At 36.2% G+C, this 15346-nt stretch overlaps 1 protein-coding gene across 2 annotated transcripts in view; it reads left to right on the top strand.

Annotated features, from left to right (window-relative positions):
* grm4 (glutamate receptor, metabotropic 4) overlaps nucleotides 1-15346 on the top strand; it is a 228651-nt gene that overhangs the window by 192235 nt on the left and 21070 nt on the right. For both annotated transcript variants that reach the window (XR_001481423.1, XM_015381787.1), the window contains exons 8-9: nucleotides 10184-10320; nucleotides 11511-12446. Coding sequence is in view for 1 of the 2 variants with exons in the window: in XM_015381787.1 (XP_015237273.1) it covers nucleotides 10184-10320; nucleotides 11511-12446 (1073 nt within the window). In the remaining variant the exon portion in view is untranslated. The remainder of the gene's footprint in view (nucleotides 1-10183; nucleotides 10321-11510; nucleotides 12447-15346) is intronic.

The following is a 15346-nucleotide window of genomic DNA, read 5'->3' as shown; positions in this document are numbered from 1 at the left end:
CTAGTTTGAACCAGCTTGTACATGTATGATTCTGCAGGATTTTCTCTTTTATTTGATCACTGTTTATATGGCAAAATAAATCCAAGCTTGCCATGTGCATCGTTAGAGGTGGGCAAGTTTCTACACATCAAATATATATTTAAAACAAATTTTGGAAAAAGAACGTGAAATTATTGTATATAATTTGCAGTTAATCCTGAAACCGAATGTATGTGTTATCAACACCGTCTGGTAGTTGGGTTCATGATAGTTTAAGAGTGTGTGCATGTATATGGATTAACTAATAAAATGTAAAATTATAGAAATTGAATTTATCGGCTGCTCAGTGGCACAGTTGGTTCGATTCCCGGCCCTGGATCTTTCTGCTTGGAGTTTTGGAGTTTGCATGTTTTCCCTGAGCAGGCATGGGTTCTCTCTGGGTACCCCGGCTTCCTCCCACATTCCAAAAACATGGCTGTTAAGTTAATTGGCTTCTCTAAATTCTCCTTAGGTGTGAGTGTTTGTAGTAATGGTTGGTTTTCCTGTTTGTCTATGTGTTGCCCTGCGAGGGACTGGAGACCTGTCTAGGGTATACCCTGCCTCCTGCCCATAGACAGCTGGAGATAGACACCAGAAAGTGGATGGATGGATGAATTTCTCTCATATTTGAACTGTGAAAACATCCTTTGCTTAACCATTTTACACATTGTTAACTAAGTTGGTCTCGTAGCAACATTCTCTATAACACTGAATGTTTGGTGATGAAAGGAAGCTTCAAGGTCAAAATCCTTTCAGTTCGGAAAGTAAAGATGCCAGATAACACAACTTCTTTTATTGCTTGACTCAGTTTTTACAACAGATTAAAATCTTTCCTTCAGACAGTACTGTTCTTGGTGGTAAAGTTTAAAAGTTGTATGATTTACTATAGCTTCCTGTAATGCAAGGCCTTGAGTTATAATGTTGTATGGAAGTATTTAAAAAATGATTACTCTTTCAAATCCTTGAAGTGCTTCATATGACCTACAGGACTTTACCTTGACACCGTTGGAAGCTGCCGCCTTTCACAAACACACAGTATTATTAACCTTCTCCTCTTTCAGATGCCAGCTCTTTTGGACCACTCAACTGACTTCTTTCCCTTCATTTCTTTGTCCTAATTCCTTCCCTTCATGCAGCATTACATTATACCCACTTATCAGTCAAGTTCCCTTTCATGACGGGCAAATTAATAATTGACTGCTTTCACACAAAATGCTGATATAGAGTTCAATTATGTAGACACTGTTTTAAAATGCTACAGGACTCAATACAATTAAAATTCCTTACAGAGACTTGAGTACGCACTGTTTATACAGATAAATTATTCATTTTAACTCTTGCTCCTCAAGCTAATTTGTCATTCTAATATCTGCTTATTACAGAATGTCAGTTTTATGTTTGATTCACATTTGAGAGGTGAAGAGAAACATTTTCTTTCAAACAGCTGAGTGAGTCAATTTGCCGTCGTTCTTATTGCACAAGATCTTGCACACATAATAATGGTAATAAATTCATATGACTGAAACCTTCTATGTAATTTTTGATGTTAAGAAATAATACTTAATTCCATTTATAGTCATCCTGCAACTGCTCAAGTCAAGCTCCATGCTTCCACTGTGACCCTGTTTTAAAAAAGCTAATTTTATTTTATTTATTTATTTATTTTCGGATATCAGATTTAACATTCTGTTCTGGAATAATTTACCACTGGCTTAAACTGCGTAAAATGAAACTGCAATTCACTTCAAGCCAAGGGAGCAAATTGCATTGTCACACTTCAGATATAATAACCTTAAAAGCACTTTTTCATTCTTAAAGGTAAAACATTTCATAAATATAAATGCTTATCACAGTTCAGGTATTTCTAAAGTAATATTTTATTTCATTTTACTTTTTATTGTCAGATGTGGTTTATCTGTATAAAGCTGGTGAGAGGAATCACATAGAAAATAGTGTAAACAGTGTCCTTCAACCAAAGCTATCAAGATCCCCTTAATGTCCCCCAAGTACCGGCTGAGGAGCTTTGAGTCCCACGGCACAGTGCAGAAAAACAACATGCCTCATTTTCGGTTTAATGCTTTCCCTGCCCTGATGCATAACAGCTTCAGTGTTCTCCTGTTAATCCTAGACAAACATGTTGATAGTAGATTGTTAGATTAGCGTCTTGTTTCGATTTGCATCTCAGCACTCCAGTAAGCCAGCACATAAAGATGGAAATTATAATATTACTGAAATGTTTTTCCCAAAAAATACAGATAATTTCAATTTCAGTAATTGAATGCAAATGTGCTGTAGGCGTATCTAAAAAAAAATCTTTTTTAGAACAAATTTAGACCAAAAGGGTTTTGTGTGTGTGTGTTTAAAAGATGCTTGGAAGCGATTACAGGAAGCTCCTGGGCAGTAAGCACTTCTGGGTTGATTTTTGTTTCTAGCAGATAGACACTATTCACACACTCTGTCCAAGAGGGTTGCTTTGAGGTTACACGACACTTCATCTAATTGCATCAGCTCACAGCTGTATATCGATCCAGTCCAGATCCATAAACCAGCAAACTGCTGAGAGTGGATTTGCTACATGTCACATTTTCAAAGATGATATTTTTCTTTGTGCTGTGATAATTATATGTTACATCTCAGAAAGCAAACAGTAGTTTTGCCATTTACCCTCAAATCAGCAACCGACCATAGTGATTACGGAAGTAGGGTAAGTTGTTTTTTTCCCATATATCGCAATTAATTATTTACAAGCAATTTGGGGTATGAGTTGTTCTCATTTATGTGTACTTTGTTATAGTTTTAAATCGTATAAAATCCTTAAAGAAAAAAACAGATGTATATTAGAATCATACTAGTTTATGATATAGGGCTACTATAGAAAAGAGCAGAAATCGGACATGAGAATAAATATTACTTACCTTTTTTCTGCTATCACCGTTCAGTGTTTTTTTTTTTTTTTTTTTAATGGATCTGAATTTGTGGTAACTTTTTTTTCTGCTGGGATATGCATCTTTCTTTAACAACAGCCTAAGCTGTGTAGCCACAAGAAACTACAGACCCAACACCTTTAAAGAATCTGTTTAAAGCTCCTTCTCCTGGAGTGCAAGCTTGGCTGTGGTTGAAGCTTCACTATGCTAAGACTGAATGAGGCCTCTTGTCAGTGTTTATGTCTCTTGCAATCACATCAGAGAGAGCGAGGTACTTCTGTTCCAATGCAAACCAAATAACAGTGCCTTGTCCGTTGTTATTCTCACAGGGAGTATACGTTATGGTGTCTGCAATAAAAGAAAGCTTTTAGAGTTTCTTCTTTAACAGATCCTTTATTCACTGGTTCCGAAGATGTGTGGTGTTACTTCTTGTGTAGCTAAAAGGATGGTTTTAGCTGACTTGTTTGGAACACACCCAGTTTATCTTACAGATGTCAGAGCCAGCCTCAAGTCTCACATTATTGTGATTGCTTTCAAGATGACACTGTGCCAATGCAACAAAAACAATGCATCTATCCTACTGCCAGTTGCTGTTGTAATGAGGACATCGGGGTTTTTAACTTGCACTGTCCTATGTATGCTATTACGAGTGTGTTCTGCAGAGACATGAGTATTGCACATTTAGAGACAAACCAACACAAAATCTTTCTATATCCCTTATCTAATTTGCATTACAAACATGGATTAATTGTTCACTATAGATCTGCAGAAAATAGCCATATAAGTTTACAGAAGATAAAATATGCATGGGATGTAAATCTGTTGACAAAGAAAAGTTTAAAAAGTCTAACAGATATTTCTGTTCTGCCCCTTTTGGTCAGTAAATTCTATAAGGATATCCTTGCAATTCCTGCTGAAAGTTTTTGGGGATGTCTATACCACTTCTACAATAAATTACTGTCCCCACAGAATAAAACATATTTCTTCAAAATTATTCTTTGGGTTATGTTGTTATTTATTTAAGGTTAATTTATTTAATGATTTATAGTCAAAATGAGCATTGTGCAATCTTAGAAGGTATTTCTATGTTGTTGTTTTTTTTCATTCACATACATACCTTTACAATTACCTTACAATTATATGTAAAATTAGCTTTCCTTTACTTACTGTAGTTGCCTTGATGGGCTCCCTCAAGCCATGACAAAAAGTGATTTGGTGTAATTTCCAGGACATGCGCATGGGTGTAATACGCTGCATTTTCTTGTTCAGCTCACTACATCTTTGCCACAGTGAGAGAGCAGGAAGGACAGGTTGTGTAGATTCATCACAAAACACCAGCTACAGAATCGTTCTTTAATTTGGCAGGTAAACATTATGTCCTGTTTTAAACCAATAAGAGATGCGATTTGTCCTTTATCATCATAAATATCCAATAAAATGCACAAAGCACACACACATCAACACAAAATCTAACAAAAATGAACCAAAAATAACAGGAGCTACTAAAGCCAGTTAAATGAAAGCAGGACCTTCTCAGTTGCACATCTGCTGCTGTCATGGTTGCCTAAAGACAGGCTCCACTACCACTGCTCTCTACTCAACCACTTCCTTAGAAGGAAATTCTTGCAAAATTACTGACATGAGTGGGGAGAACCGACTTCCTGGCTGGATAGGATACGTAGGGATGAAAAAAATTATAGAATGCAAAGTGGGCTGTTAATGGCTCAGGACTCACAGAATCCAAAGCATTAAATCCTTTGTACTCCTACCATCTCCTGAGACTTACATGATTTTGACTATTGCATTTATTGTGGTTATGGTGATTGTTTATGTGGAGTTACTGGTAATTTATTTGATATACTGTAGTACAGTAGTAATCCATTTAGATGTGCATTTAAAGAGTAAGTCAAGCTAATACAGTAAGAGTAAAATAACAATACAGACACACACATTTTTTTTCTTGTCTTAACGATGTTATTTTTGAGAAATCAGTATGCAGAGATCATTCTTATAAAAAATGAGCACTTACCAACAAAGTGTTTGATGTCATAGAGAGAATGCAGATGAGTTTGTTGCTTCTATTGCAGCTCGCATAGAGCAGTTGCTGGAGAGTATTCAGCGTAGACAATATTTAATATTAAGTGTATATTTAAAAGTTCTTCACTAAGCACCACACAAAAAGAAACCACCTTTAGATGCTGGCGCCATGTACAATAAATTAAACAGTATCTGATTAAGTTGTTAATTGTGCAATAACTAAGCTGTTTATATAACAGTTTATGATTATAGGCTTTATTTTGACAAATTTCTTATTGATCCCACCTTTTTTTTTTGGGCATCCTCTTTCTTGATTTCCAAAAGGTGGCAACCCTAAGTGCACCTCAAATCGTGTCACATACTCTTCAGCTATTCTGTCACATTAAATCCTGCCACTGTTTTTGAAGAGTACCTGTCAGCATACAATCTTTTTCTATCCAAGAGTCACTGCACTGGTTTGTTTGTCTGCAACTTCAACCACATGACAGGAATTATACAACAAGGTTTAAATAATTAACCCAGTTAACCTTCCCATGGCTTCCAAGTCATTCAGCATTGCAGTACATCCACTGCCACCTGAGTTAAAGCTCTGACCAGATAGAGCTGCTCTACAGGGAAAACTCCACCCCTTAATTTAAATATAAAAACTTAACAAAAGAGAATGAAATAACAAAAACTCACACACAAAGAGGCTTTGAAATATATTTATAACGGCTTTACAAACTGTGTCACAAAATAAAACATAATCATAAAATAATTCAATATATTCTGAAATAAATAAACATGTTTTGAAAAAAAGAAATAAATAAACAAATACAAAAAATATATTTATCATGAAATACAAATACATTCTTGAACTAATGATAAATACATCTTAATGGAAATAAATGACAACATAGTCCATAATTAATTTCAACGGGGAAATCTATTTATGGGGAAATTCATTTATTTACATTTAGTTACGTTTTTTACATTTTTATGGGGACATGTATATATTCTTTTGAGATAATACTTATTAGAAATATTTAATATTCAGTTGTCTCAAAAGACTTAGACTCAGCTGTATTAATCCCTTGGGATTACTCCTTCTGGGAAATTCTGGTTCCAGTAGCTTATATAGCGTACAAAGAGTTAAAGCAAGATGCCATTAAAGATATAAAGAATGTTTATACTACAAAAAAAGCATAAAAAAGAAAACAACTTCTAATGTCCTGCAATATGTTTCCTTTAGATATAAAAAAAATCTGCACAGTAGAGAGCTAAGGAAAACTGCACAGCAATTGACTTGTATTATTGCACTTGCACTGCAGAGATGTACTGACCTTATAAATAAGTAAAAAATTACACAGGCTACACAGTTGTTGGCATGTATTATTGCACAGAGAGAGAAAAAATATTGCACATGAGTGACAATTGCTAATTTTTGCATAAGATGTCCAAGGAGGGGGGTGCTGACCCTTCTCATTCTTCCTATCACCTACTCCATCCCCCAAGTGAGGAGTTGTACGGCAAGGCCTTTTAGATGACAGACATGTTAAATTTACATTCTTGGTTGTTAAAGCAGTGTTTGTCTCTTGAGTACCTCCTCCAAAACCCGAGGTTCAAGCTGTTTATAGCAATTAACCTTTCTACAAACTGATACCAGAATTTTAAAAGCAGGAATGGCAAAGAAACATCAAACACACTCGAAACATGAAGTGGAGTTGATGTAAGTGTTGCATATAGGTCATTAGGGCTTAATGATTGTGTTGTGTAGTTGTCAGTCACCAAAATGTTTTGGTTGTTTAATGATGAAGAAAAAGAACAGGTTAATTACTGCCTCCAGTAATGATTAGGCAGTGTATGTATATTGGAGAGACCAGAGAGCCACCATCATTGAATATTACATAGAATTACATCCACCTCATTAACCCCAACTGTTTCTTTAAGAGAACACAATAAATGGTCAGATGAATGGTACATAGTACACCTATGTGACACTGGTCTATGTTATATTAGCACACAGCAGAATGCAGCTGTGGCAGGGGTCTCAGTGGAACTCATTATGTCTCTGACTTTAGAGAGGTCTGTTTAGACAAGCAGTTTATTGGAAATGACAGGCTTGATTTCCCACCATTAACTCAAACACTGGCCATGCTGTCTCAATTGGAATCATTCTTTAGCGTGACTTCTCTGGAGTGATTTTGTATCTCCACGAGAAATAAGTGAACAAAGAGTAGTTCATTCTCTTTTTTTCTTTTTTCTTCTTTTTTTTTTTGCATGTATGCATACTGTATGTCTTTTTAACAAAATTCCATGTCTTAGAAATAAAACTATATACTCAGTTAAGTAGACCCTTTTCAACCATAAAACCTTATGCATTTGTTTAAATTCTATACATAGTTTGTGTCTGTAGTAGACAAAAGTAGAGCTGTTTTCCTGCTTGGTTATAGCAGTTTTCTATAGCACTGGGGCAGATAGGTTAACTCCATTATTTCAAGGCTTTAGTTTAAGATCTAAAGATAAACTGTAAAATCACTTTGTGACACTCTGGAATTATGAAAAAAAAAAAAAAAAAAAAAGATTAAAATCTTCAAAAGAATATATTTAGAATTAGAAGTGGGGTGATTGCTTGATATATTTATTGAGAGATGTTTCCTTTCTGATTGATAGAATCATGGTAATCCTGCAGTGATCACGCAATGTTTTAGTGTGGGCGAAATTGTCACATTGGCAGAGGCTAAGTAAAACAGTAATGCTTGTAATCCAGTGAGGCTGACTCATCGAGATATGGATTAGGGCAGTATCCTCCAGAGAGGAAACAAAGAACAGGAAAACAATGCTCATCAGCAGAAATCCTACAGCTGCAAGTGCACATGTTTATCTGCAGGGTCTTAAATGGGTTGTGCATTGTATTTGGGAGACTTAATAATGAAACAGTGGTTACCCAAAATAAAAGGAGGGGGTGTTTGAAGTCAGTTATAAAGCAGAAATAAAAATATTTATTATTGTATTGCCTCATAGATCATTGAATGAAGTATGCCTCTGGTTTTCAATAAATAACCTGATGTGAATTCCACGTTACGATAAGTCTTAAAATCAGGAGATGGCCCGTTGCACATCTCTGCATCACTATAGATAACTAGTTAATTTTTTTTTTTTTTTTATTGTGCTGCTGGTCAACCTCTCACATTTTACCTAATTAGCTTCTGATTCAAAAAAAAAAAAAAAAAAGCATTCAGTTTGATCTATTAAATTTATGAACTATGAATTAAGGTCAATAATTTGACGTGATTACGGACTAAGAGATATTTTTCAGCATTTGAGCTGACTAGAACTTGATACAATAACAATATTAACCATGTTCTTTCCAAAAGGTACAGTACTAGCTCCTATACAATAGAAAACTTGCAGAAAATGTTTTTTCGTGTAATCCCACATCAGTAAACTATTTTTAATATAAGTTAATATAATCTTTTGAAGAGTAACCCTTAGTAAATAATCAAGGACTGTGGACTGTTATTAAGGTTTTATTTCAGAATGTTTTGCTTAATAATGAAGTGAGTAGCTCTTTTCCATTTAACAATATGAAAAAAAGGGATAAAAACGCAAACAGATATACAGTTGAAGGATGATACCTGTAATCTCAGAAAGTTTGTTTTTAATTGCAAATAAACAAAAAATTTTTTTTATCATTGCCTGTATATACAGTACATGTTGCTAAACCTTTAGTATTTCAGGCCAGTTAAGATGATTAAAAGTTTTGTTTTGCTAAATCAGTCAGAGCAATGACAGGGAAAATCTTTTTTTTTCTAATTTGAGCTTACTTTCTCTAAATAAAATCATTACACACTAAGATTAAACAGTAAATAGACCTACATGATTATGTCATGGGACCTCAAAAAGACTGCTGCTTTTGTGATGTCATGAAAAAAAAAGGATTCAGTCAAGACATCAGAGGAGTAATTGCTGACCTCTACAAGTTTGCTGCATCCTTGTGCATAATTCACGTATGGCCTGAAGGTATCACATTCATCTGTTAAAGCAATTACAATTAATTATGGACACCATCAAAATATCCAGCCATTTTCCAATTCAGGAAGGGAACAGGCATGCTGGGAGGGAAGTGTTTTTTTTTTTTGTCAAAACTGTGTACATTAGTCCCAGAGCAAAAGATAAAGACCATATGATGACATCAAGATTAAAGTGTAATTTTACGGTAGCATGACTCCTGTAGGCTAAAATTCTATGTAGAAAGGAAGTAACTATTACTCCAAAAGCAACTGAAACAAATATTGAATATTGTGTAAATGCATCAATAGACTATTTATAATTGAAAACATTCATTTTATGTTATTTTAGTGAAACTGAAATTAAAGTGTTCCTCCTTGACTGCTACACTTTGCAAAAAAGATAATATTGTGATGGAAGAACACGGTGGACACATTCAAGCAACATCTTGAGAAATCGACAGGATAGAGGAAACTTAAAAAAATAAAAAGATCTGGTGCATCACTTTTGCTGGTAAACATCTTTAAAAAAAACTTTTAGTCTTTTTTTTTATTAGAAGGATTTTATGTTTGAAATTTAACACTGGTTGTTTGAGATTTTTGGGAGGAAACTTTATAGTGCTAAATTAAGGGTTCTGTGAAAGACATATTTTTAACGAGCTCAGCTGAATTTAGTTTTTTAAAACATTTCATCAAATGAAGCATGTTATTATCTTTTCTCACAATCCTTTCCTGTTCAAAGACATTTGCAGATTGACCTTTTGGTTGACAGAAACAGCTACGTGGAAGTTTGCACAATGGAGTAGACCTTTCAGTCACTGTGGTGATTAGAGATATGGGATGTGGTATGGAAATGCAGAGCCAGACTAGATAAACCATTGTGGTAATGAAGAAGAAATTTGGTTTTCAACAGTTAATATTTTATCTCCTATACAGCATTACAATTTGTTTTTCAACATAAATCAAGTAAAAAAAATATATTTGTTGCCTTCAAAGATAAAAAGGGTATTTCTTCTAACTTTGGTGCACCCAAAGTGTTCAATATTTGATCCATGTTTAATGGAAAACCTCTAAGAGTCTGATTATGTTGTAATGTAGTGGAATAACAAAATGCTTTGACAAGAGTGGTAGCACCTTTCATCTTCACAGATCAATGCTCACTATGCATAAATGAACAACTGTACAGTAAATTATGATTATTGTTCTCTCCTTTAGGTATAGCTGGAAACCCAGTGCTCTTCAATGAAAATGGAGATGCCCCAGGGCGCTATGAGATCTACCAATACCAGATTAGAAACCGAACAGCTGAATATAAAGTCATTGGTAACTGGACAGATCAGCTGCACCTGAATGTAAGCACTTTCCTTTACCCTTTTATTTCCTTTTCACAGACATATTATACAAATGTCTTTCCAAGTTCCGAATAAATTCCTTTCTTGATTTTAACCATAACGTCAAAATCTGCTCCAACATCATTAGATAGTGCTTAGTCATATCTTCAAAGGTATGGAAATTCAAAGGCGGCTTTAAATCAAAACAGGGCAAACAGTGATGAAAAGAAAGTCAAAAAGGCCTAAAGACAGACAAGTTGAATAGAAATCTCTCAAGAAACCATAAGTGATGAAATGACAAAACAAAACAACCAACAATATTGTGTGGCAACATCATAAAATCATAGCAATTTACAAATAAGAACGGAAACAATAATTCTTGTTTTTCTAAAGCAGAGGAGGTCTTCAAAAGGCATGAGGGAAACTTAACAGCAGCTTGAGAGAAGCTTTTTTATTTCTTACTCACTGACATGTTGTAGAAGTGAAAAGAAACGCTGTGAGGTTTGAAGCTGGAACCTGCTGTGTAACCTGGCAGTACTGATTCTTAAGCAGGCAGTTTTTAATTAGTGTTCTTTGAGTTCTTAATTAAACATTTAAAGAGAAATTTACTGGCTTTGAACAAACAGCCACAATTGAATAAAACTGATAGTACTAAGAAGGAAAGACACTGTTGGATTGAGGGATTTTATTCTTTGTAAGCATGCTTGTAAGAGAGGTAATCCACTAGGGTGTTATCTGAAAAAAGGAAATTTGTCTTTTACTCCTCTGATTGATTTTTGACACCGTTGTTTTCTTCATAAAAGTCAAAAAAGGAGAAAGGCACAGAGATCATGTCCCTGTGGAGAAAACAACCAGTTTAATTTTCTTCTAACCTTTTAACCTTCACATAATTTCACCTTCCACTGGAACACTTTGCTTTTTGTAGAGTGATTACTGATGTGATATATAGTCTGGTCCTTTGCAATGACTGCTAAAGTAAATGCTCAAAACTAAGTATATACTTGAGTACTTGAAGGTTTTGTCTCCTTGATCAACCTTGTTCTTCAAAGTTTTTTAGGGTCTTTCTGGATCAATAAAGTATCACTACCTTCATATCTCTATAATTACAGGAAAAATACCACCCTTCCACTGCAGTATAACAATCTTTTCAAAGTTTTTATCTTGTTCCTTTTCTATAGTTATCTATATGAATGCTTCTCTCCTCTCTTTAGGTGGGTTCGATGCAGTGGCCGGGTGGAGTCCGTCAGATCCCGTCCTCAATTTGCAGTCAACCCTGTCAACCAGGCGAGCGCAAGAAGATTGTGAAGGGCATTCCTTGCTGTTGGCATTGTGAGCGCTGTGATGGTTATCAATATCAGGCAGACACATACACCTGTAAAATGTGTCGCTTTGATTTGCGTCCCAACGAGAATCACACTGGCTGTGTTCCAATCCCCATTGTTAAACTGGAATGGAGTTCCCCCTGGGCTGTCATCCCTGTGCTCATTGCTGTCCTTGGCATCATGGCCACTTTGTTTGTGGTGGTCACGTTCATCCGTCACAATGATACTCCAATTGTGAAGGCATCAGGCAGAGAGCTGAGCTATGTGCTGCTAACTGGAATCTTCCTCTGCTATGCCACAACATTCCTGATGATTTCTACCCCTGATGTCGGAATCTGCTCCCTCCGCCGGATCTTCTTGGGCCTTGGGATGAGCATTAGTTATGCTGCCTTGCTCACCAAAACCAATCGTATTTACCGCATCTTTGAGCAGGGTACTATGTCTGTTAGTGCACCCAGGTTCATTTCTCCAGCCTCTCAGCTTATCATCACGTTTACACTGGCCTCAGTGCAGCTGCTCGGAGTGTGCATTTGGTTTGGGATGGATCCATCCAAGGCCATTATCGACTATGAAGACCAGAGGACATCTAACCCTGTTTTAGCTCGTGGTGTACTCAAGTGTGACATCTCGGATCTATCCCTTATCTGTTTGCTGGGCTACAGCATGTTGCTCATGGTCACCTGTACAGTCTATGCCATCAAAACAAGAGGAGTACCTGAGACGTTCAATGAGGCCAAACCTATTGGTTTTACGATGTACACAACCTGTATTATTTGGCTTGCATTCATCCCAATCTTCTTTGGCACTTCACAATCCACAGAAAAGGTAAGCTTCAGTCAGTTCACAGTCCATCAGTTTGTTGGTAATAGATTATGATGTGATGCAAGCCTTAGACACTGGTGAAGCTATATGAAAATAATCTAAAAAGAAAACTATTACATTCCTATGACCAATTGGATTTTTACCAAGTAAAACTAAACATTGTATAATAACCTCTCACATTAAAGATGTGTTTAAAAGGACAAAGCAAACATGCCACTTATTTAACAGTGACAAGAGCTATGAATTATTCTAATTCAATTGAAGACAAAACTTTTAAAGGGGATGTCATCTGTAAGTTTCTGTCTTCAAGTTTGCAAGCTACTAAATGAAAACAGTGCAATAAAAACATTCTCTAATGACTCTGAAGGCAGCACGCAAGCTTGTGACTCATATATATGTGACGGCTGTATGCCATATTGCATTAGAGGGCCATGAGCTGTTTTCACAAACACAATCTCACTCTCATACTCCCATGTCAAATCAATGCATTGAGCCTCATGAACCACGAGTCTGTATCACATCCAGCGGAAGTTCTGAAAATCTGCAGGTCAAAAGGGATTCATAAAGAACCGGAAAACTCTAGGCAGATTCTGGACCTCACAGTCAGAGGAGACAGTCCGGGTGGAAAGCCAAGAGGGCACAACAATGACACAGAAGAAATGTGTCAATCCAGTTGAAAGGGTTGTTTTGGCAGCTTAACTAAAGGGTCTCAGTGGCTACAACAGAGGGCGGTGGTGATGGAAGGACTCACACTGGCATGAACACTATCAGCATTGCCTGCATGGCACTGACAGATGCAACAAATTAATCCTTACCTCCTCCCACTTGGGATTTAACAAAACAATGCTTCAAAAAGCTGGCTTGGAAAACTGGCTCTGACAGTAAGCACTGTGAAAAGGCATTTTCAAGATACCTAGAGCATGCAATATGTTCTTACAAACATAAAACTAAAAATTTCTAAAATCTAAAGCCTTTCACAATGTTTCCTTTTAATTCTACCACTTGTAGCATGTTATTACAGCAGAATATGCCAATAAAAAGGGTTAGTTCATGTTTAATATGTTTAAGTTTCATACTATAACTTGCAAGAACTGTACCTTCTAAAGCTATTTATGTTTTGTTGCTTGACCTTAACCTTTAGTATAATAAATTAATATTAATAGGAAACAGCAAGACAAAGTGTTGCATGATTACAAAGTGAAAGGGTAAATGATAGTTGCTTTCATTTTTTCATGATATTCCAGTATTCTCAGTATCCTTTTCAAAACAAGCTCAAACTGAGTCCGACTAAGGCTAGAAATTACATAAACACCAAATTAAACCTGTTATCATATACTCTGGTTAAGAATTAGTTTAAGGACATTTAGCTAAATAACAACTCTTTGATCTCAGCTGAATTTATCTTTGATATTCTTTGACCAATTTAAAAAGCTCAGGTGTTATGTTCAGGGCCTTTGTCTCCAGCCTGTATTGCATCTAACCGCTTTCTTTGAGGACTGCCCCATATTTAACTCCATACATACAGTATTCCCACTTACAGTATGCTAATCAGCTACCCTGTTCTGAATTTTAAGAAACTCACTTGGTCTTGTCTAGCCAGAGAACCTTCTTATACCATGAAACCAGAGAAAATTGAGCTTAGTTAACCCTCAGTGCTGATTATTCTAATGCTTCACTAGTCATTATCAAGACCTAAATACAGTATGGCCCCATGTTTCTATCACGAATGCTGTCACACACAGAGAGAATCCTATGCTTACTGGTTATAATAATACAGGATGACAGAAAAAATAAAATATCCAGATGCCATCCCTCACTCACGGAGCTAGCTTGAAGTCTTGTTTCCAGCGTGATTATTGTTTAGAATGGTTATAGTTATTAGTCGAGTCTAACTGGACAGCCTGGCACTTTTTGAGACAATTTTGAGAATTTTGAGTGCTTTTTTTTTCACTCTTTTGTCTCTGAATTCCTCCTACCAGAGCTGGTTAATGTTTATCTAATGTAAAAAGAGCTTTTCCAGCTTATTAGATCAGAAGCGACTGGCGTGATGTGTTGACGTTCATACGTTGCATTTAATGGTGTCACGTAATTTAGCAGGGCAACCCGGCTCTGGTGTTCCCACAGCATGCCGATCATAGCCATGGCGATTTTAAAGCAGGTTGCTTGCCGAGTCGTTTGACCTGGATAGACAAGTGTCAGTGAGCTTTTTCGTATTGTGATCTTATTTCTATCTATTTAACTATATTTTCACAGAGGTACAGGTGTGGGAAAATATTTAGCTTTCAGGGTGGTTGTTGAATGCCCAAAAGAACCTGTTGTTAGCAGAGGGATAGTTACAGTAGATCTTGAACAGCAATGGAGACCAGTGTCGGGCACGTTACTTTGAAAAAGTATTTAGTTACTAGTTACTTCTCCCAAAAAGTAACTGAGTTACTAACTGAGCTAATCCACAATAAAAGTAACTAATTACTAATAAAAGTAACTATTGTGTTACTTTTGCGTTTCTCTGCCCCGTAACCCTCACCAACCAGCCCCCACCTTCTCGCCATGAGCTTTAAAAGCCAGCTGAATAGAGTGGACGACAAAGACAAGTACCTGCAGAGAGTTTTGCATTTATTGCAACTCTACTTAAATGACATCAGGGGGAACGCTATCTGATGGGCCTATGAACCCCGTCAGAAAGCGTTTTCCCTCTTCTTAACATGGGGGGAATGGTATCTGATGTGGTGTAAATATCATCAGGCTGCATTACCTCTTTATTAATGGGTGTGACGTTCTTTTAACAGGGCGTTCAGATCTGGTGAGTGTATAAAATTAATAACTGGGGATGTCTAATTCTGAAATCCTGAAAGGGTTGTTGTAGATACTGCAACATCCATCCATCCATCCATCCATCCATCCAT

This window comes from Cyprinodon variegatus, unplaced genomic scaffold (genome assembly GCF_000732505.1).
Source record: "Cyprinodon variegatus isolate N-32 unplaced genomic scaffold, C_variegatus-1.0 Scaffold241, whole genome shotgun sequence".
Classification (NCBI taxonomy): domain Eukaryota; kingdom Metazoa; phylum Chordata; class Actinopteri; order Cyprinodontiformes; family Cyprinodontidae; genus Cyprinodon; species Cyprinodon variegatus.
This window is presented reverse-complemented; position numbering and strand designations above follow the sequence as displayed.